General features: G+C 48.9%; 1 protein-coding gene across 2 annotated transcripts in view; it reads left to right on the top strand.

Annotated features, from left to right (window-relative positions):
* The window catches only part of SLC24A3 (solute carrier family 24 member 3), a 105,988-nt gene that overhangs the window by 50,290 nt on the left and 31,979 nt on the right, over positions 1-23,719 (top strand). For both annotated transcript variants that reach the window (XM_071547587.1, XM_071547588.1), the window contains exons 3-6: positions 6,534-6,610; positions 14,554-14,628; positions 17,550-17,634; positions 18,828-18,931. In XM_071547587.1, coding sequence (XP_071403688.1) covers positions 6,534-6,610; positions 14,554-14,628; positions 17,550-17,634; positions 18,828-18,931 — 341 coding nt within the window. The remainder of the gene's footprint in view (positions 1-6,533; positions 6,611-14,553; positions 14,629-17,549; positions 17,635-18,827; positions 18,932-23,719) is intronic.

Below are 23,719 nucleotides of genomic sequence, written 5' to 3' on the forward strand. Positions count from 1 at the left end.
CCCAGGGTGCTCCAAGCCCTGTCCAACCTGCCCTTGGACGCTGCCAGGGATGGGGCAGCCACAGCTGCTCTGGGCACCTGTGCCAGGGCCTGCCCACCCTCTCAGGGAAGGATTCCTTCCCAATATCCCATCTAATCTGCCTCTGGCAGTTTAAACATGCATATGTAAATTTAAGCAATTTAACTATAGCATGGTCAAGGGAAACGCAGGACTGTAATAGCCCAGAGATCCTGGGAAACAGTTGCCAATTCTTACTGTAACAGAAATTATTGTCCTGAACAAAGGAAAGTATAACCTTCTCTTTAAAGGTCACTTGCTGCTGTTATTTGACTTAAACTCTCTCTGAACCATATGCTGTTGCATATTGTTTATTATTTCTGATTTCTTCCCCCTTTGTGTTGAGATATTTACTTGCCGTCCTTGGATCTCGATGCTCCTCTGACCTTGCAAGCGATTCATTTGGTCTGAAGCCAAAGTAGAACCTTTTTGACTTCACAGGGGCTCTGCTTACAAGTAGAGGTTTGCTCCTTCCAGCCTTTACTTCCTGCAGCTGAGGAAAGTGTTGGTTTCAGGGGCACCTGATTGGGTGTGTGTGCACTTGGCCCAGCAGAAGAAGCCCAGGCTGGAGCAGGAGTGGAGCCTGGCAGTGCAGTGCCACCCAACACACAGTCCGGAGAGTCTGGAGAGAGGGGAGTGCAGGGTTGGGCACTTCATGGGCCTCATCTTGGAGGAAATGCACCTTGCAATTTCTCTGCAACTCTGAACATCTGAAGTGCTGAAGATGGGACAGCTATGGATGGAATGGCAAACACTTCAGCTGTTGGGGGTGCTCACAGAGATGTGTGCGTGTGAGCGTTTACACCTAGATAAAACAGCCCTGCAGCCTAAAACCACAAGCCTGTCCAGAGCTTCCCTTGCTAGAATTGGTGCTGCAGGGCAGAAATGGGGCTTTCCAGGAGCTGCAGTGCTGGCTGTTCCATGGGTGGAGGGAGGAGGAAGCTGGCTCTGCCGGGTGTTTGCAGGCAGGGATTTCTCACCAGTGCTTCCTCCAGAGTAGGAAGGAGCAATGTTTGTTCTCACTTCCTATGCAAATGAGCTGCCAGTTCTGAATTCCCTGGGGTGCGTCTCATTCCCATTCCTTCATCTTCTCCCTCCTTTCTTTCCCTCTGCCCATGCATAGCTGACTCAATACAAACGCAGCACTCTCCCATTTTGCTCACACCATGTCTACTTTGTCTGGCTCACCCCACCCAGAGGCACCTGTGAACAGGTTCTTGGCGAGGCTCAGCGAGGTTGATCCCACCACTCTGCCTCCTGCTGCCACCTCTACTACAGGAGCTGTGGGGTAACTGCTGTCTGATGGGCCTGGGCCTGGGCTGTTACTGTCCCCTTGGTAAGGAAAGCTGAATGTCAGTGAGGGGGAAAGCCCCTTCTGGTCTGGTGTGAGATGGGAACCCCAACCTGATGTGACCTGCCCTGCCACCCAGAACTGCCAAGCCCCCAGGCATGTCTGTGTGGCTGCTTCTGCTGGGGGGCACAGACAGAGCCCAGCAATGCCACCCTGGGCATGGACAGTGCCCCTGGCCGTGCTGCAGGATTTACAGTGGGGTGCTGTCCCCTGCGCTGCCTCAGCCACTTGTGTGCAGCAGTTCAGTGGAGACATGAGTAAAACATAGCAAAGTGTTTTATTATTGCTGTATCAGCTTAGTTTGGCACTCTTTGCATTTCAGATCATGCCACTGCAATGCAAACACCGTTTGGCCTTGGCAGACAGTAAAACATTTCAATATCACCCTCCCCTCAGAGAGAATTTGAGTGATCTTAGTGGTTTTAGAGCCAGCTGAAGATGTTCACAGACCCTTCCTCTGATGGGGGGTGGTTTAATGCTGCTCCCCGTGGGGCAGGGCCTGGTGTGCTGTGCAGTGTGGGGCTGTCCCAGCCTGTCTCCAGGCAGTGGTAGCTGCGAGGCCGAGCAGGTGCAGCAGTCCCTGAGCCCTCTCAGCTCTCTGCACCTGCAGGGCCACCCTGGAAGGTCCCTGCTCCCTGTGAGGGGCAGACCTTAGGGATGCAGGGGCTGCTCACCTGTACAGCTGGGACTGTCAGAGCTGGGAGTGCCCATGGGTGCTGTTGGAGCTCAGGGAATTGAGTGAGACACTGCAGGAAGGTGCTCAATGTGTTAGTGTTGCTTATCCTGAACCAGGCAACAGTCCTGAGCTTGAGTTGAAAGTAATGATTCTGAGGATGGGGGAAAAGAGGTAACTAATTGTTTTAAAGTTTTTTATTTCCCTGTGTAAAAGGCTGTTATTGAGGATGCAAAAAATGTTGTCTCAGCTCACATCATGAGGTCTGCTCCACTGACATCTGTCCCTCACACATGACAACAGCAGAAGTCACAGAGAGCCAATGAGCAAACATGTGGGGATGTTCCTTGTTGCCCTTTCCTTGGCTGTCCAGTCCAACATGGCCTTGAATGCTTCCAGGGCTGGGGCAGCCACAGCTTCTCTGGGCAGCTGTGCCAGGGCCTGTCCACCCTCCCAGGGAAAATTCTCTCTCCACTCTGCCATCTAACCGTGCCCTCTGCCAATCTGAAGCCACGAGGATGTTCCCCTTTGTTCTCTGTTGCTGTTGTGGTTGCTGTTAATGATGTATTTGCTGGCACACAGCCCTGGCAGCTGCGCACAGGAGCAAATGCTCTGCTGTCTGGGCACCAGTGAGAGCTCGCCCCCAGCTGCTGGGCACAACTCTGTGTCTGGGTGGTTCTCCAGCTGCAGAGGTGTAGTTGTCCCTGGGACTTTTCATGGCAGTTGAAGTCATGTTGATACTGTGAATGCCAGTGGTCCCTATAGGGTGAAGCTGCATATCTAAATCATGGTTTCTAATCCATCCCACTCCTGTCATTTTTTCAAGCTGTGAGTTTCTGTAGCTTTAGCTTCTGCCCAGTGCTGGGAAGTGCAGCCCACTTTGGAAGGGCTCTTTGGGAAGCAGCAGGCAAACAGGCCACTGGGCAGAGCACTTACCCTGCAAGCTGTGCACCAGGTACAGGCTGGGCCCCCTCCCACGGGGTAATTGGATGCCTTGGGATTGATTGCAGAGCCTGGCACTGACTGGGTGTTTGGATGCCCTGGGAGCCTGGCACTGGTGTGACTTACCTCTGCCATGGCAGAATTATGGGGACAGCATGGGAAAATGAACCAAGGTTGTAAATTTGTGAGGCTGAGCATCCTTCATCTATGAAAGCAGTGGCAATTTCCCAGTTTCCCCAGGGGAGGTACACTGGGTAGCAATATAGAGACTTCTTTAAAAGTAGGTGAATGTTGTAACTTTGAGAACTGTTGATCCAGTACAGTGTTGGTTTTTTTTAAAAAGAAGTCTTTTGGAGAGGTGGAAACATTAGCGAGGAGAGGGAAGGGAGTGGCAGGGAGGAGGGCTGTGCAAGGTGGCTGTCCCTGAGTGTGGTGCTGCAGCACCTTCCCCACACACCTGGCAGGGCAGGGCAGGGCTGGGGGGCTCAGCTGTGCAGGATAGAGCAGATCCCTGTTGTGTGGGAAATCCTCTGAGTGCACTGGGAATGTGGATCGTTCTGCAAGTCAGCTAAAGCCAGGGCTGAGCAGGGGTCCAGTTTCAGTGAATCACACACTGATTGAGAATAAAAACGTCAAGAATTCATTGGGGCTAGCATAACTTTTCCTTGATGAGTAGTGATACAGCCTTTTTCTCTGGATGTTTCACAAGCCTCACCTTTGTGATGGCCCTCTTGGGAGGGAGCAGCAGCAGGTCCCCCACTCCCTTGTGCTGCCTGGAGCTGTGCTGTGCCTGTGGTGGGTGCCCCATGCCATGCTCCAGATGTGGGCTCCCTCTCCTGCACAGCAGCCACTGCCTGGCAGAACACCTGTAGGCCTGTGTCAGGTTCTCAGCTGATGCAGAGGAGCACAGCTTCCCACACCTAATGCTCATCTGCCCCTGTGTTATTTAGCCTTCTTTCCAAGGCTAATCCATACCTTGGTAATAATCATCTAGTTCCAATTACTTCCAAATGCTAATAATTGCAATATTTATTCATAGTTCTACAAGTTGCCAGTGCAAAGTAGAACTGCACCCTGAAAAGACTCCAGGGCTCAGTTTCCTGGGAATGTGCCCCTTGCTGACTGAAAACCACACCAGAGTCGTGTGTGCCGAGGGCTGGAAGGCCCAGCCTGCGGTGGGATGTGGGTGCTGCTCCTGGCATTGTGCCTGGTGCCTGCATGGCACTGTGTGTGGGTGCTGCCCTTGTGCTGCTTGCAGGCTGATACCTGTCCAGGCAGCAGGACCACAGCAGATTGTTAGGCAGAAATCCTTAATTCTTTGAGTTTGGGTTCATTGGCGCTGTAGTTGGCTTTTTTTCCATGCAATCAAAATAAGCTTGGCAAAATCTGCCTCTCTTTTCTGTACAAAGGCTGAGGACTCTTTTAAGAGCAAAATAACAGACTGTCTGAGCTTTTATGACTGGCTAAATAGGGCAGCTGTTGTTGGAGTGGTATTCCAGCAACAGCCTTTATTTCTTCTTGGAAGGAACTCCTGTGTTTTGCAAAGCTCTGCTCTTATCTGTGCTCATCTGCACCTGATGCAGCTCATTAAAATGCAGCAGATTTGGATTAGCATCATTACTTTGTAATTGCATACTCTCAAGTGTAACCCACCAGAAGTGTTTGTGTTCAGACGATGTGACAGAGAATGTGGTGATGGACATCTTGGATCTTCTGCCATAGAGAGACACTTTTCCTGACAATGTGAGGTGGGAACCTGAACTCGAGGAAGGACTGGACGTTTCTGCTGTGCACAGTTCCCAGGATTCCCAGTCACTGACTGACACCAGTGGCAGCTTATGCTATTCTTGTACTGGTTTTTTCCCTATCTCTCTACCTTATGTGCACTTTGGACTCCTTGAACCTCCTAGGGACTCTTGGTAATAAAGGGATGGGATTGTTATCATCTGTCTGTAATGAATGTGAAATCTCAGAGGCAGCTGCAGGAGGGAGGGGAAGCACAGACGAGTGTGTGCTGGCAAACCATTTGGAATATTGATACTGCTGCAGGCAGACCTCCCTATGTTTCCTTTGCTTGTGCTGTGGGGAATGGCCAGGACTGTTTCTTCAAGCTGTGATCTCAGCATTTGGTTGTTGCACAGTGAAGTTTTGCTGAGGAAAGACAAATCCTTTCCACTTGGTTTAATGTCATTATTTTCCAGCTTCCATAGAGTTTGGTGTTGCTTGTTGGGTTTTTCTGACTCCTCTCCTTGTGCTGGTACCTGCCTGAGTAATTTCTTAGTCTGCACACCTGAAGGTGTTTTTGGCAGCTTTGGCAGCTCAGGCCCAGCACGTGTGCTGGGGTAGGAGGGTGAAGGCAGCCTGGCATTACCAGTTGGCCTCAGCAGGAAGTAGTTACAGCCTCTGCCAGGTGAATCCTGACTGGTAACAAAAAGTCACAACTATTGCTGGTGTTCTTCCTCTATTATAATATTGTAAAGGTGCTCTCTGTGCTGTTCCAGCAGCTCCTGGTAGTTTGTTAGGACTCATTATAACATTTCCCACTGCATAAGAATACAATTAATGGTATTAACCTGAGCCTTTGAGTAAATGACTGAACGTGAAAAAGTGTGTTTTCCTCCCCAGGTGCAGTGCCTGGGTAGAGCTGCTGCTCTCACGAAATTAAGATGTAGCTCCCTTTTGCTCAGTTAACTGCTGCAGAGGCAGCAAAACGGGGAGAGGGAGCTGGGTTGTTTTTCCATTTAATCATTTATGGCATTGCTAATTAGATTCCAATTGCTGGAGCTTTATTAATGATTGGAAAGCCAGGAAAAACACAGTTTTTTAAAATTTTTTTCCAGCTGAAGGCTGAATGTGCAGAACTGACCATTAGCAGAAAGCTGTTACTTCAGTTATTACTGAGTAGTTCAAATGTGGAGTTACTGGGGAGTGCTTGAATGCCCCAGCATCACTTTCACACTTGCTTTTCAGTTTATAACCAAAAGCCACTCCTGCAGCCTAATTGGCAGCCTGTCCTTAAGTGCTTTATAATCCAATTAACATCCAGAGCAGTAATAAAGCATTTGAATAAATGGAGGGAATTTGCCTTTAGCTGAGTTATATTTGCAGCCCAAGTTCTGGGCTGTGTGACGTGCCCTTCCCAGTGGTGACTGTTGGCTGTGGGAAGGAGCTGCCCCTCCAGCCAGAGGTGTTGCCCTGGGTGCAGGCCCGGTGCCCCCTGCCCTGGGCAGCTCTGGCTCGTCCCTCCAGCTCCAGACAGAGCCAGGCTGTGTTCTTGAGATGTGCCTGTGTCCGCCTGAGGCTCTGTGGGTAGTGCATAGGAAACACTTGGAGAGGGGCAATGGCCCAAGGACAAGGTAAGCTGTGCTACAGGGAAGCGAAACAGCCCCTGGTGTGGCACCTGCAGGGCTTGGTGGGCAGCCTCTTGCCATGTTACTGAATTGCACGTGTGGTGCTTTCGAGTAGCTGATTAAACATCTGAGCTTTCTTTCCCACCCCTGCTTTTTGCAGCTCTCCATGAGTTCCCCAATGACATCTTCACGAACGAGGACAGGAGACACGGAGCTGTGGTGCTGCACGTCCTTTGTGTAAGTGTTGTGACTGCCTTTCTTCTCCTGGTGGCACGGATGGGGCTCAGCCTGCTCCAGGGCTTGAGTGAAGTTCCTCTTTGGGGTGTTTTAATCCCCTGTGTGGACTGTGCAGTCAGGGGTGTGATAGTTTGTGTCACTGGGATCTGCTGGTAAAAAGGAGTCATTTAACAATGAAAGGATAGTTTAAAATTTTCTCCTGTTTTCAATTCTTCTGTATACGTTGTTAACGTGTCACTCTATAGGAAAGAGCAAGTTGTCTCTGGAAATGGAAGAGTTTGGCATCCATAAGGTGAAACCCAAATGTCAGAGAGCTAAAAGATACAAAACTTCTGCAAGGAGCAACCCTGGAGCACTGTAGTATGAGACAGCAATACTGGCATGGAAATACCCATGGGCTTATGTGAATTGCAAAGCTTTGTTACGGGCTCTGCCAATCGTGTTCCACCAGCCAGAGCAGCTTTGCTGAGGCCGGGGGAATCCTGGGCCCCTGCCCTGCACCCCTGAGCAGGATGGTGCTCTGGGGTTGGCCAGCCGAGGGACAAGGCCATGTCTTTGCCTCCAAAAATAAGTGAAGTCTTACCCCCTGAAATCCTTGTGGCATCCCTTACAGCAGAGCTGTAGGACAAAGAAAGTAGAGATGGTTTTCTGTCTGAAAGATTATCAACTATATTAATATATCCAAAATAAAAATAAACAAAAGAGTTTGGTTCTCCAGAATTCCCTTTAGTACACAAGTTTCTAAAGTGAGCTTTTCTTCCTGAATATATTAAAGAAACTATTGCACCTCCTCGTTTATCAGCTGCAGGGTGTCCTGGATCCTCTTAGGAATTCTGGAGGATATTGGGTGGGCAAGGGATTTGCCTCAAAGTTCAGAAATGGGCCAAAAAGACTTGCATGCATCATGCTATTTTAAAGACCTTACTAATACCAGAAATCTGTGCAACTTTGGGCTTGTAGTTTTGTGATCTCTGCTCCAAAGTCAGTGTAATTAGTGTGCAAGGGTAAGGCCAAAATTAAAGATACTCAAGAGAAGCTTCTTTAAATAACCATGGTCTGTCAGTCCATTGGAGGCTTAACTGGTGTTGGAGGACTTGTGGCCAGCAGCTGCAGTGCTCTGACAGAGGGGACACTGCCCCTCCAGGGCTCCTCTTAGGTAGATGGAGACAATTCTTTTCCTTTTTAATGTTTCTGTGTTCAGGAAGAACTGCCAAGTCAGTACATCTCGGGGCTTAGAGTCAAGAAAATACCCCTTCTAGTGAACGTTTAAAAGCTTTTAATAATTTTTAGTCAGCCAAAATGAGCAGTCACCATTAGCTGTGTGCAGTGACTAATAATTTCTTTTGAAGTATGAATTGGGTTGTATGTTGTAATGTGAGTCCTCTGTGTTAAGATTTTATTTTGGCTAAATGGCTGCAAGAATTTCTTGAATAACGTTGCTATTGACTGTGCCTGGAAAGCTCAAGAATCTCAAGTTTCCATGGGAACGTTGAGCCTTGAGATGTTTTGGAAAGTGAGTGCTGGACCTGAGCTGGACTTGTTAAGCACCCACAAGAATACTCTCAAGAATTCATATATGAATTCAGTTCTGAGTAAGTTGAATGTGCCTTTAACATGTATCAAAATGGAATCTGGAGAACTGAATTTTTGGATGAACCTTTCACTTGAGAATAGAAAGAAAAATCTGTTTTTAATGAGAAGTGTGTGTAAGGATGTGCTGTCCTAGCAGAAACGCCCTCACTCAGCTGCTCCCCCTCTGGCAGGCAGCGAGGCGGCTGCCTCGGTCTGTCAATGCTCCACCGGTTCTCCACGGCAGGTTGGGTGACTTAAGGACATGTATCTGCTCTGCTCTGTCTCGTGTGTGTGTCCCTGAGGTGCAGGACCCCGCTGGAATCAGCCTCCTGGCACTGTAGCAGGTGGGGACAACCTCTTGTCAAACAAAAAATGGTACTAATAGAAAAGAGACAACTGTCAGCATTTAGCAACCAGCCTTTAGCCTGTGTTGAGAGGGATTGTCTTGTGTTGGGGTGATGAACCCCTGATTCTATTTTTTACCTCCCAGAAATGCAGTTACCAAACATGTGATGAAACCAGAGCATGTGCAATAATGCACTTCTTGGAGAAAAAAGGATACAGACACAGTTTCATTGTCTCCACTGAGGTTACTTAGTGGGTTTGAGGAAAATCAGCCTGTAAAAGGAACTCTATGATGGTAGGAAGAACAATGCAGTGATGATTAGAGGTCATCATTTTGCTTCTCATGTGTATTGACCTTCCCTTAAACAGTTTCTATTAACTTCTGTAAAAACTTGTTCATTCTTCTCTGCCCCTTTGCCCATGCTTTCATGTTTATTTCTGAAAGACATGAAGGCAAAGCTGGTTTAGCAGAAACCAGAGAAACAGGGACAAAACTGTCACTGAGGCCTTGGGTGTCTGTTGTATGTGAAAACACAAAGACCATAGCAGATCTCAGGGTGGGGCTGTGTGAGTTACTAAATGTGATCTGATCCTTCACAAAGATGAAAGTAAATTGCTAAACACTTAAAAAAAACAATCTAGGAAAAAGTGGGCAGTTCAGCAATAGTTTTAGGGCTGAGCTGAAAATACTTTGGCTTCAAGCAAAAGTGGGCCACCGAGGATATCTTACAGGTTTGGAGCCATGGTGTTTTATTTCTTCTGGATACTTCAGAGCTCATCAACTGCTTGCTTCTCTGCTATTCATTATTTCCATATCCCCACTGAGAAGAGGGCATGCTGCCATGGGCAGGAACTCCCTGCTAAGTCACTGGTTTGGCTTGTTCAGTTTGGAGGGGCCGGTATCTGGATTTTGAGAGTCTGATGCTCTGCCCTGCTAAAGGACCAAGTGTGCAATCTGCAGCCCAGGAGCTCCCCAGCACTTGAGGGCTCCATTTTGCAACCTTGACATTGTTGTTTGTAGAATCCCAGACTGGTTTGAGTTCAAAGGAACCTTAAATGTTATTCAGTTCCAACCCCTCTGCCATGGGCAGGGACGCCTCCCACCAGCCCAGGGTGCTCCAAGCCCTGTCCAACCTGGCCTTGGGCACTCCCAGGGATGGGGCAGCCACAGCTTCTCTGGGCAACCTGTGCCAGGGCCTGCCCACCCTCACAGAGAACAGTTTCTTTCTAATATCCCATCTAATCCTGCCTTCTGGCAGTGAGAAGCCATTCCCCCTTGTCATGTCACTCCAGGTCCTTGTTAACACCCCTCTCCAGCTCTCTTGCAGTCCCTTTAGGTGCTGGAAGGCTGTCTAGTTGTTCCCTGAGGATTTTCCTGGGTTTCCCTTTGTTCCAGCTGATGTGCCCTGGTGCCCCTGTGGACCTTCAGCCCTGCTGTGCTCATGGCACCCATGACCTGCTCGAGATGGGGAGCAAAATGGCTTCACTGGGGAATGCCTAAGGTTTTTCCTGACAGCCCAGAATGGAGGGTTTGGGTCTGTGTGTTACCCTGTCCTTTTGCCAGTACAGTGTTGCTCCCTTTTCTCGGCTTCCTCTGGCAAATCTGGAATGTGGTGCCCAGGGTATGTTGTGTGGCCAGTGCCAGGGGGCCTGTGCGTGGTCAGGGTCAGCCTGTCCGTGGGCAGAGCTGGACCCTCCATGCTGAGTGGGGTAGAGGAGCAGTGCCAGTGCTGAGCAGTCCCTCCTGCTCCTGTGGCACTCTCTGTGTAGCCATGGGAACGGGTGCTGCAACAGGCACCTGCCTCCCTCCTGCCAGGCGCTCAGAAAATGTAGGTCACCCTGAATGCTTCCTGCCTTTATCTGTTTGTGCAGGGAGGCAAACCCAGCCCCATCTCCAGCCTGCAGCACAAGGCTGTGTGCTCAGGGTGGTGATGTCCTGGTGCCCGGCCATGGGGGCTGTGGCATGGCACAGACAGCTCACTGCTGCCCCGAGGGAACCTGGCACTGCGGGCTCCTGTGCCTTTGGGCTCTTTTGGTCTCTCCCCAGCACCGGAGTTCTGGCTGGTGTGTGATGTGGTCGGAGATGAGGAAAGCCCCGTGCTCGGTTTGAGGTGGCCCCTGGTGGGCCCTGCTGCCCCAGGGCAGAGGGGCTGTGGGGCAGCAGCAGGAATGGTCACCTCGGCCTTTCCCAGCACTCTGGGGAGAAGGCAGGGCTGTGGGGAATGCTGGCTTCTACAGCATTAAACTCTGGTGAAAAACTTCTTTTTTAGCTCAGTAAAGCAAGTTTTAGTTCACGTGTGAAGACTGTCATGGGAAGGTGAAGGATACTGGACTAACATGAAAAATGACAGTTTTGTTCTGTGCATTGGAACAGGTGTTTCCAGTAAGATACACAATCTCCTCTGTTGCAGAGATTGCAATTACTTCTCTGATGCTTGTTTGTTAAATCATCATTTTAAAATCAATCCTAATGTAGTACTTAATCTGGCATTTGTAATCCTTTTATGCAGGGCCATTGCATTTTCCTAATTTTTTAATGTCCTTCTGGGGAGGAAGAGTGTCCTTTTAAGTGCGTTGTCTGGCTAAAGACTCCCAGATCATCACTTGGAGCCGAACACAACTGAGTGTGTGTTGTGCCCATGGCATTACCTCTGGTGCCATTGCACAGCCACGCTCCAGCTGTGCCCACAGCACTCCCCTGTCCTGCTGCTGTTTGATGTCAGGTGGGACAGGCTGCACCCCGTGCTGCCCTGCTCCTTTCCATACCTGTGCCGAGCCTGCTGCTCCCTCGGTGTCTGTGGGGACATGGCAGTGTGTGCTGAAGGAAAGAGCCTTGAGACCCCTTGCTGGAGTCTCAGGGTACCGTAGGTGGAAGCTGCCAGGCATTGCAGCCATCCTGTGGGTGTTTGCTCCATGGGACACACAGCGCAGCCTCCTGCCCTGGTGCTGCCTGCCCTCCTCCTGCTCACAGCAAACAGCCTCAACTGCTCTCTGGGCTCCACCTTGCAAGCCTGACTTGACATGAAATTAAGTGTTTTAGTTGTGTTCCTGCTGGCCTAAACTCTAAACATTGCTTTGTTTGGTTTGTTTAAAAAGCAAACAAACAAGAAAAGCCCCGCCAAAAAAACCCAAAGAACTTTCAAGAAAGTAGCAGTTACTGTTCGTGTGTCACTGATGGGGGGGTTAGCTCCCAGTGGTTTAGTCTGTGAGCAAGGCGGGGATTTAGCCAGATACTCCTTAGACTAACACTTTACACTGTATTGTGCACAAGCCATTTCAGTAAAATTAGGCAAGACTCAGGACCAAACCCAGGTTTGTGACAACAGTGAGGTCATTAAAGTAAGTGCTCAGATGTACAAGTCAGCGTGGGTTGAGCCTGGTTGGTGCTCTCGGCCTGGTGTACTGATGTTTGCTGAAGTCACCCTGATACCCTCGAGGAGTGCAGTGGGTTTGGCTCAGCTCCCTCCCAGCACTGCAGCACTGCCATTCCCTGCCTCTCCAGGGTAGAGCATGGGGGCAGTTTCTTTGCATTTGTCTTTCTGTTCCTTTCTCATTTCAGTTCCCCTTTTGCCTTTTCTCTGGTTCCTGATCCTACAGATGTGAATGCATGGGTGGGGAAAAATTCTCTTGTCACCCTTTAGGGTTGCAGCTGTTTCCTCTAAAAACCAGAATGCCCTGAGATGCCACTTTTGTGCCTGCCCGTGAGTACCAGGGCATGGAGATGGTTCACCAGTCTCGTGTGCACTGAAGTAACACAAACCTGCTCCTTGCATCGTTTGAGTGTGCATTTAAAAACCCACAGAAGGAGTTTCCTAACCTGCAGAACTGATGGCTGTCGTGCCTCTGGTGTCCATCAGCAGAGTGTTGTGTCTGCTGAGGGAGCAGTGAGGACACACAGACTGTGTGTGCCCTGAGTGGAAGCAGCTGTTGGGCCGCCCTGCTCGGGTTTGGAGTGTGTGTTGTCTGCCCTCAGTGGCTGTTTCCTGGCCTCCCTCTGGCAGGGCCCAACTGCGGAACAGGAGTGGGAAGCTGGAGCAGCCCCCCAATGCCCTGTGCTCTGGGCATGTAGGTTATGTCACAGGCAGAGGAGACGTGCTCAATTTGCAGGGATGATGGTGGACAGATTAGTGTTCTTGAAGAGCATTACTTTGTATTTGGGAAAGAAAACAGTGGCATGACCTGGTGCAGATTAATATTATTAGCAGATCAAAAATCCAGGCTGAAGTTAGGCACCTGCTATCAATGTACTTCAATGGGATTTGGCCACATAACTCTATAGAGCCATTTCTGATCCTTCTTCCTATGATGCAGGATGCCTGTGAGCCATTTGCTTCCTTTACCTCTGTTCATACAGTTGGTATTCTGTCAGCAGCTGGTGCTCCCCCTGCAAGATCAGGCTCTTTGCTGCACCCCACAGAGTTGGAGACCTGGAGTTTTGCTTGTACTTGTGGTCCTCGGGACTGTTTTGCAGTGTAAGAGTTTCAAAAAGTCAAAGTTAAATTTATTCATGTTTATGAGGAGTGACAGAGAAGCACAGACACTGTTCTAAGTGACAATCCAGTGCCTGTTCCTCAAGATGGTGTCAACATAATTTATGAGGAAATTCCAATCTCTAATCCTGAAAAAAATACACTTGAATTATTTTTGAGCTTGAGAAGTTTTCATGGCTGAGACTGACAGTAATTAGTGGCTTTTTGCAGCCAAATTGTAATTCCAGCACGTTCAATCTGGGGGTTTGATGAGTTGGGAGATTTAAACCTGTTTTTGGAAAACTAAAACAAGAACAAAAACCTGGAGGCAACTTTTATTGCTGCTTTACCCCCAGAAAAAAAAGTACTCTGGTTTCCTCCCATCACCTGAGCTGCTGCAGGACTCCAACAACAAGCAAAGCTGGAGGATCTGTTGGTGATGTGCTCATAACTGTGATTCCATAGGATTGAGACACTGTTTTTCTACAGATACTGTCCCCTTTTCTCAGCAGCAGTTACTCCCTGGAGCCACACTGCCTGTCAAAGTAAGCCTGTGGTGGTACGTGGCAGGTGTTACAAGAAGGGTGGAGCCATCTTTGGGCTTCCAAGCAGCCCCTCTGTTTGGACACGTGTGGTTTGTGCACATCCTGTGGGATGATGCCTCTCTCCTCTGCCTCTCCATGTTCCTGGCTCCATTACTTCCCATGGGTCTGTCTGTGGGAGGGGGTGCAGCAACAGCCTGGGCAGCCTCAGGTGTGTCCATGGCATTAACAGAGTGGGCTGGAGGCACAGCCTGGCTGTGGGGTGTGCTCTGCCAGTACCTGTCATGCTTTTCACCTTTTCCCCTATGCCAGCACGAATTGTCCTATTCAATGGCAGGGTGTGTGTTGGGGTGGGGCCAGAGACCCTTCTGGGCAGCGTGGGCCAGGTGACCCTCCTGGGGGAGGACAGGCCTTGCTGCGTGGATGGGAGCCTTGCTGTGCCATTTGCCTCTCAGGGCAGAGATCAGGCCCCACCACAGTCTGTTTGTAACACAGAAACACAGATTAAATGCTTCTTGTGTGAAATTGAAGAGCTGATTGCCTTGATGTCCTTTTGAGTCTTGTGTTCCCCATGGGTTTTGTTTGTTCCTGTGTGAAGTTTAGCAGGATTTACCATTTCAGTCACAAAGAGAAGCTCCTTTCCCCTGTTTCAGAACACCAGATTTCAAAAATTACTCTTCCAGGGTTTAAATTTTCGCAGAACACAATGATGATAAAAAGCCTTGTGCTATGCAATGAGCTAAAAAAGGAAGGCATAAAATGTTTCAGTGTGACTTAGCAAGATCCAGAAAAATTTAAAAAAGAAGTTTTTATGGTGATGATAAAATGTTGGCAGCTTTTGACAGTTTGTAAGAACTTTTGAATAAATACTTCATGATCTTCCGATTAAATCCCAGACAGCTTCATGAATTTTATTTTTTTTGAAAAGTATGTACCAAACTTAGGATGAGTTGGGGCACTGCTGTTCAGCTCTGCTTCAGTCTCCAGATTCAGCCTTTTCTCTCTTCTGTTGCAGGCCGTGTATATGTTCTATGCATTGGCAATCGTCTGTGATGATTTCTTTGTCCCTTCACTGGAGAAGATTTGTGAAGTGAGTATTAAAGATGTTCCTTCAGCTCCTCTGCTGCTCTTGCAGCAGTTCTGGAGAGCCTCAGCATGGGATGATGGTGTATTTGCTGTTGTCCTGCAGCATTGCTTATGGTGCTTGTCTGGGTGCTCAATGCGGTGTGTGTGTGTTCTCCCTCGCAGGAGAGGGGCAGGGAGGCTGCTCTCGAGCTCCCTGTCACCCTTGAGTAACAGTTCCTACACACACATCCTGCCTCTCCTCCAGGTGAAGACACAGTGAGGTGTGGTGGCAAACACCTTCTCTCAAGCAGGGATCCCCAGGCTCAGTGGGCAACCCTAATGGCTGCAGCCTGGGTTTCCAGGGGATAACCCTGGCCTGGAGTGCAGGGGCTGATGGGCTCTCTGAGTGCTGCAGCCACTCACACTGGGGGAGCTGCTGTTGCCTCTGGTTTGTGTGTCTTGGTAGATGTCTCTGTGGAAGCACCAGGCCTAAAACCTCTGGTGATTTACCCCAGTAGAAATCACAGATCTTGTACCTTGTCCTCGAAGAGCTGTCTCACACCTTGTGTTGTGTGGGTTGTAAAGCAGCAGGGACAGCTGGGTCAGCTGTAAAGAAGCTTGTGAATGCTTTCAGCAATTGCAAGGGACTCTGTCTCTCTTTTACTAAGGTTGGCATGCTGAAGTTTGGGAAGACAAGGAGTACATTTTAGCCTGAATCAGGTCAGACAGCTACAGAGCAAACACGGGCCGTGTGCCTGAAGGGACTGAGAGCCTGCTCTGGTGTCAGTTCCAGGGAATGGCATCTTTGCATGTAGAAAATATGGTCTGGTCTGGCAGTGAGATGTCTGTGTCGTCTGGAGGAGAGCCTGCCCATGTTCCTGGCAGAGTGTCACTTGTCAGGGCATGGGCTGTGCCTGGCGCTGACAGAGGTGTCAGAGGTGGCATGAGAAGTCATTTGTGCTGACAGCTCTGATGGAAGTAATGTCTAAACTAACCTGATATTTGTAGTTCAGCACCCTGCTGTTTGAGTCTTTTTTGCTCCCAGGCCCTAGAAGGCAGTTTTCACTTGCACAGATCTTTGCCTCTGGGTTATTTGTTGTCTTCTCAATGGTAGATAACAACTCCTATGTGCTGTACTGGTTCTGAACTGTTCTGTTACTCAGCACTACCAATAAGATGATAATAACAATTTTAATTCAGTTGTCTGTGAAAGAGAAAGCTTAGCAACCAAGCACCAGATCTGCAGGACTTGTGTTGAGAAGTTACTGTCCAGGTGGAAGGGCCTGTGTCACTAGAGATTATCAAAATGGGTCATATAAATGGGTCAGACTTTCACTCTTCCTGTTGCTCCTGTTTAATTCTCTCTCAAAAGTTTTTTCTCACCCCATAGGTGAACTTTGGGGGCATTCAAGTCCTTTTATGTAGTTTATGCATAATTAAACAGTTCAGTAATGAGATGATACCAAAACAAATATGCAGTCCTGTTTCCTGGTCCAGAATAACTGTTTATCAGTCCAGAATAGATTGTCTTCCAAACATCCAGCTTTCCATGGTTTGTCTTTGATGTTAGCACTCAAGGGAAAAGTCTCGGGCCACTTTGCAAATGCTGGTGGTCTTTGCTTTCAGAAGACACCATGAGCTGCAGCAGTTCATGTAGCATGGCAGTCTCCATAGTTCCATGCAGCCTCCTGCAGAAGAGCCTGGCCTTTGGGGAACCTACTTCTGGTCCCATGAACTTCTTCTACCACAGTTTTGTTCCTGTTAAAGATCATTTTCCATAAAGCTGTGTTTAATGAGGTTCCACAAGCTTTCATAGCACTGCAGCCATGCCATGGTCTTCTGCCTAAAAAGCATTCGTAGTGAGGACGCATCCTGTCCTTTCACCTTGTCCCCATAACTCAGTGTGAAGTGTTGTTACCGATGTATGATCAGTGGGTAGAGATCCCTTTGCTTAGGGCCAGGAATATCCATTGTGGGATCTTCAGTCCAGGGAAGGCGGATGGGAGGATTTCTGCAGTCTTGTCTCCGTACACAGGTGATGATCAAGTTGCAGAGAAGCCCTGCAGAGGGATGAGGGGAGAGGAGGGTTTCCTCTGTGCTGCCAAGCTGGGATTGCTGCCTCCAGCTCTGCCAGGGACACCTCCCGCTGTCCCAGCTCATCCCGGCGCTCATGGCTGTGGGTCCTCCCTGCACTGCCCCCAGCAGCTGCTGCCTCACACCTCAGCTGGGGCTGTTGGGGGGGCTGGTTTTGGCCCTGTGTTGAACAGGGAAGGTGCCAGTGAGGCACATGGTCTTCAGCAGCCTCGTGGCATCTGCTGAGCAGCAGCTGGGGCAGATGGAGCAGTGGGAATGCAGACAACATAAAGGGCGTAATTAACCAAGTAAATCTTTGGAAGCAGCATATGCTGATGAAGTTTTCATAGAAGAGCAGATCCTTTCCCTTCCAGAAGCCCCTGTTATAGACAGTCCCTGGGTACTGCTGAGGGACAGGGAGAGGGACAGGGACAGGAGGTAAGTGACGGTGATCCAAGAGAAAGGGGGTGAGGAGAGGGTAAATGTCCAAGGCCTAAGTGATCCCAGGGAAGGTGGCTGGGGGTGAACCGAGACTGAGCCACAGCCGTGCCTTTTATGGGCCCAAGTGGATGAGATGAGGTGTGTATTGCTGGGATGGTGGAGCAGACAGGGCCATGAGTGGTGAAGCTGCCCTGCTGTCCAGAGTGCTGTCCTTTCTGTTCTCTGTAAGGGGTGTCACAGCCACAACCTGCCCTCTCTGCCAGGAGATGCTGACTTAAGCAGCCAATGCCTGTGATGACTTTTTCCCTATACTTAACCTTACATGAAACTTCTACGTGTCAGCAGTTTGCACTCTGAGCAGACAGTTGAACAGGTGCAGGGGGTTCCTTCAGCCACTCAAGTGTTGTAATCACTGCCTCTGTTTCTCTGCAGCGCTTGCATCTGAGCGAGGACGTGGCTGGGGCCACTTTCATGGCAGCAGGAAGCTCTGCTCCTGAGCTGTTCACATCTGTCATAGGTAACTCACCTGCTGCTGCTCCCCCAAACCTCTGTGTTACCTTGGCTGCTTTGCAGAGTTGAAATGGGATTGCTAAGTGCCTGTGACAGTAACTCCTGGCCCTTCCCTGATGGGCACACATAGGCCTACCTGTGAGGAGTCCTTGCTAAGTGAAGCACCTCTGAGTGCCATTTTCTCATGGCAGGGTTTGGATCTGCCCCTGCCCAATCAGGGCCAGTGTGCAGTTCACCGTGGCTGTCTGTGAGCCAGACAGCACCTGCAGCCTTATCCTCTGCTGTCTCAAAAAACTTGGGTTGGATAAAGTTGGGGTTGTATTCCAGTTAGGGGTAGTGCAGTAGCAGGGTGAAAATAAAACCAGATTCCTTCAGGCAACTTAGAAAAGCCCTAATAGTCAGATCATTATGCTGCTGTGGTGCAATCCACATACATGTCACTTGACAGGTGAGTGCTTCTGTGTTTCTGAGAAAAGGGTAAAGTTGGAGAGCATACCTAAACTGCACTGGCCAGATAAATACTACTGGAACCTTAAAAGCCAGTGGTGAATTTAAACAGACTGACAGCTAGCAGGAGATGGAGTGTTATTTTTAGGCTGGCTTCCTAAGGAAAGGTTTTTGGGCAGCACTATGATGCATGTGTCTGTCAGTTCATCTCCCTCACCAGTAACCTCACTGGCCAATTTTAACCAAAACTGACAAGAGGAGCTTGTAACGTAGCCCCATAACTCATCCTGAGAGGCATCACTCAGCTTCTAAGTGGCTAATAATGGCCAGACAGCTCTGAATCAGCTCCAGCTTCTAGTGAAGCTTTATCCCCACTGAAGCCTGTCGGGATGGGAATATGGGGAAGACCAGTGTGCTGGTAAAAGACTGTCCTACAGGGGACAGTTCCCTCCAAATTTCTGTCCAGTCTGCTGCTCCCATGGAGTTTTATGGTGGGTATTGCCATAGTGTTGGACTCCAAGACCAGGAGGCTTGTAACTTAGCCATGTCTGAGGTACTTGGTTTCCATCACATAATCTGTCCAAGTCCCCTCAGAGAGAAGGTCTCTGCAGGTTGCCTTATTAAATATGAGAAGAAGTGGCAGAACCAGTACCTGCGTTTGGATTCATTAATGGGGTTGTGAGGTCTGCAATTTTCAGTGAAAAAGTTCTGCTCTCTCCAATTTACACAGCTTCTCTTGAACTTGTTTTTCAGGTGTTTTTATCACAAAAGGAGACGTAGGCGTTGGAACCATTGTAGGCTCGGCTGTATTTAACATTCTCTGTATTATTGGCGTGTGTGGGCTTTTTGCAGGACAGGTAAGAGCATTTAATGATTCCTAACAGTTCTTGCTTCACCCTCTGCCTTGGCTGTACTGTGAAATCACATGCCACAACCTTGCCACAAATTTCTCTGGCTTTATTCTTTCTAATGGGGCCCTGTGCTGTTCCTCTCACATTTCTGAAGTGAAAAGCAGAACAGCAAACATCATCTCTGGTGCTGTAAGCTGCCACATGTGGGTGGGCAAAGGAATAAAAGTTGGTTATTTACCACCTCCTCTTGGTAGCTGCTGAAAAGCACTTGGTGGTGGCTCCGTTGGGCCCTTGGGGCCGGGAGAGCCAGGACGTGTCAGAGCCTCAGACGGGTGAGTCGCTGTGAGGAGCCCTGTGAGGCACCTCAGGGAGCAACGGCGCTCCTGGAGCAGCACCAACGATGCTGCTCTTGTGCAAGACTGTGCTGGGCTGGCACGTGTGGGGGACACTGCTCAGGGTTTGTCTCAGCATTTGCACCCAGAGTCGCCAAGTGGGGGATGTGGGAAGGGACCTCTGGGTGCCTCTGATCCGAAGCCCTCACGCTGTGACTCCCCAGACTCTAAGCAGGGCTGGTTTCAAAGCTGGATCAGGTTGCTCAGGGTCTGGCCCAGTCAGTTGGGAATACTTCCACGGATGCTTCAACTATTTTCCTCCTTAGCAGTAAGGCTGTCAGTTCCTGGAGTCTGACTGCCTTCTGACTGCTCAGCATGTCAAACTGCTTATGACAACACAAGCTATTAATCTGAAATTAGAGTAATTAAGTTTTGAGATCTGAGCTGCTGTCTGAATTGCAGACATGATTGACTGCCTAATTAAATATCTCAATCAGCATTCACCTTTGTACTTGCCAACTTGCCCACTGTTTTTATGATCTCATAAATCTTCCACATGTTACTGTGCAGACTTGCTTGTAAAGAGAAGCAGGGTAATGTTACCAACACGGGGCAATGGGATAATTAGCTCTGAAGACAAGGAACCTGTATAACTTTGTCAGTATGAGAAAGCACACAGAGAGATTGGGCTTTCTGGGAGAGCTGGTGGTCCAATTTATTTTCCATTAGCAGTGAACTTTTACAGGATGAAGATGAACATTTTCACTGCAAGGAGGCTTCAGAATAAGGCCACAGCAGTACCTGAGTGTCCTGATTTGCATGGGAAAATGCAGCTGGAAGCTACAGATGCTCAGTGTGTCAGTGGCTCTGCTGCAACTCTTACTATGAAAGCCCAGTTGATTGAGGTCAGTTTTTAATGACCAAAGCCTTCCCAGGACATGAAGCTGTGTTCCCCAGAGGTATTTTCCTGCCATCAGGAGGACTTCTTACTCAGGCTGCTTTTTTCAGGCAAATAAAGGTGATTAACTGTTTAGCATAGTGGCAGAGGAGCCAATGCTTCTGATTTTTACTTTGCACAGTATAGACTGCATGCCTCAAACCTGCTAAAAAATCTGGCTGCAAATCACAGCTTTTGGTAGAACAGGTTTGCTGGAGTTTGGGGGAATGTCAGTCTTCTGGAGAGGCCCTGTACCTGTGGGAGATGTGTCTGAAGGATATACCACAGCTCAAGTGCTCTGGGAAATGCCTTCAGCCTCCAGACATGGTACCGTTCAGGAGTTCAAGGTGGGCTCTGCCTGCTTCAGATCATCTTGAGTGTGGTTCATGTGTCTCTGTCAAGCCAAGAATTGAGGGTTTGACTGATTTGTCCCAGCTTTGTTTTCTTTGACTCTGCTGGTGATGTGTGTATGTGTATGGTTTCCTCAAGTCACTGAACATCTGTTTGCTGCAGTTTAACCCTCAGAGGGTGGGCGAGCTGGAGTGATTGATTTGGAGTTGTGATTTTAATGAGCAAATAAGAAACCTTAATGTCAATGATTACAGTGTTCTAGCTAAAACTCTGGTTTGGTTTATGCTTTACAATTTTTCCCACTCCCAACCTATTACCAAAAAGTCATTCCCTTTTATTGGTGTGATTCATCTTTTTGTTTTATGTTAGTATTAATAGGAATTTGGTTTTATTCTCAGCAGTGTCTCTGCAGAGGCACTAACATAGGTGCTAAATGTGTTTGGTGGGCAGATTTGTGTTCTGCCAGGGACCTGAATCTCAGTTTGGAGATGCCAGCTGAGCCTGGGTCTGGTCACTGGTCGAAGCAGCCCCACTGTGCCTGCTGTGTGTTCTGTGGGCTCAGAGCTGTCGTCAGCAGCTGGAGCCCTCAGGTGGGCTGGGAGTGCCAGAGCTCAGACCTGGAGGGGCCTTCTGCAGCATTTCCATCAGCATCTTTTAGAAAGCCTTTTTTTGGTTTGATTTTTGTGTGTTGGTGACTGGTAAATGGTTGAATTGTAAAATAGTGACCAGCCCTCTCTGGGGTATGTTTTATTTTTAAATTAGGTTGTAGTTTATACTTGCTGTGTTGGATATATTGTTCTTTGGTTTAAGAAAATAGTGTGTTTGGTTACCTTGTTTAGAAAAAGAAACAAACCCACAGCCCCCAAAAGCTGGTATGTATTTGCTTGAGCACCAGCTCTAGATGTTTATTCTTCTAAGCCTTTAGTGGCTGTAAGTGCACACTTTTCAGAATAAGTCAGAGTAGACATCCCACTGCTGGAACAGGAGAAAGGCAGGATGATGCCCACACTTCTCTATGGCACTGAACACCTAAAAAAGGCATTAATAGAGTGTTGTTAGGGTTGAAAGTCAAACACCCCAAAGTTAGAAAATAGCAGCGTTGGGGTTTCTGTGCACCCTTAATTTGCCCCCCTGGGGTGTGTGCTTTATTATCCAGCCTTTAATTACAGGGTCCCCTGTGGGTTTTTCACAGGGTTGGGCCTCCCTCAGTGCACAGAATGGACTTTGCTCACTTAATGAGCAGCTATTCAGGATTTTGTTTTCTCTTCATTGTTCGGTCTGTGCCCTTCTGCCTTATTTACCAGCTCTATTCAAGCCCTGTTCTAGAGGCAGATTATTAATTTCCTCTTGAACTTCTGCCGATCTCATTGCTATTGTATCTGAGCAGTTGATGAGCAATTAATTAATTTTCCCCAAACCTCTGAGATGAAGGGATGTTTTAAAAATGGGGAAACAAAGCACAGAGAGATGAAATAAAAAAGAATAACTTGTCATTTTAGGGCCAATTAGAGCTGGCACAAGCCCGTTCTTTCCCCTGATGCATAGCATCCTGTGGCACAATCTTTGGTCCTGGCTTGAGGTGCTGCTCCTGCTGCTTCTCACTGCACGGGGGTTTCCTTGCTGGGCTGGCCTTGGTTTGAGTGGCCATGTCGGTGTCCACATAGCCCAGCTCTTCTTGGGAGCACCCATCTGCTGTAGCTGCATGAATCCCTCTCCTCTCTCCCAGCACGTGTTCCACCTTGAGAAGGGGCCACACAGACACTGCCTCTGTCCTGGGCTCTGCTGTCATCCCTGCGGCTGTCGTTGCCTGGAATTAAGCAAGTGACTTAATTACTTCATCTCCTAACATTAGTGGTTGCTATTGCTAGTGTGATGGTGTTCCTTCTAGTCATGCCCTCTCAATTTCTGGAGACTTGAGAGAAAATAGGATTTCACCAGCCAGATTCTTCCCCTGTATCATGAATCCACCCATAGCTGTCTCTGGAGCATCCAGCTTTCCCACAGTGATCTCAGTCCCTTCCCCTCTCCCCTCTCCTCTGCTCTGTGCTTAATCTCACTTCTGGCTAATGTAACCCACACCAGCGAGGCTTCTCTGTAGGTACAGGACCATACTCTGCAGCCAGGGAAAGCAGATTTTCTACTGGTTTTGTCTCCTCTGGAGGTTCTGGACTGGAGGGATTCACAAAGCAATGATGAATGCAGCCTGCCAAAGGAAAACTGCCCAGAAAGACAGGATGTTCTAAACTGGTATCCACACTCTGAAAATCAGCTCTTTTAAATATACCTTAAACTGCACCTCTGGAGCAGAGCAACTCCAGCTCTGAGGTTTGCTGAAGTTTCTGACCAAGGCAAATTCAGAGAGAGAGCCAAATTTTGCCCCTTGGATGGTGAGTGCAGCCTGTGTGACTGTGAGCCATGGAAGCGTTTCCTTCTTGCAGCCTGTTGCAATATTCTGATTACACACACCCCTCAAAGAAGATTTCTTTTATTTCATCCAGGTAGTAGATGCAATTTTTAAGAGTCAGATGGTCTTAGTATATGGAAATATATCAGAAGTTGTCCTCATTCCCCACCTGCTGGTGTAGTGCAGTTTGGATGTGGCTGTAGCTGTTTCCTCCCTAGTCTGTAGACCTGGGACACCAGGATGTCTCCTTTCAGTTGAGCAGCTGCTGAGAGACATTTCCCAAACGTTGGTTTTGTGGCTGCTGTGTGTGCTATGCTTGCTCCTGGCTCGGGGAACGAGGAGGGAAGGGAATGCTGGGAGGGGAAACAGCAGCAGGTGCAGCCCCTCCGACAGGAGTTCAGTGGCATTCACAGGGACATGTCCTGAACAGCAGAGGGGACGTGCCAGCACAGAGGCTGCCCCTGCCTTGGCATGGATTGTATCAGTCTTGTTCTGTGCTGGCAAACCAGCTGTATGTGCAGAGCTCGACCTTAGCCTGGGGTCCCCTCCAACCTCGGTCACTCTGCCCTGTCTTCTTGCATGCCCATGTTTGTGCTTCAGAAATTCTCCCCTCCTTCCCCTGCCCTCTCACCGTCCTTGGCAGCCAGAACACGGGATTCTGGGAAGCAGCCCTTGCTTAATTCAGCTCCCATTCAAACCAGCACAAGCAGAGCTTGTTCAGTTCTGGACATTCCCCCATCCAGATTAGTCTCATTTTTGCAGCTCTGCTG

Source organism: Pithys albifrons, chromosome 2 (assembly GCF_047495875.1).
Source record: "Pithys albifrons albifrons isolate INPA30051 chromosome 2, PitAlb_v1, whole genome shotgun sequence".
NCBI lineage: Eukaryota > Metazoa > Chordata > Aves > Passeriformes > Thamnophilidae > Pithys > Pithys albifrons.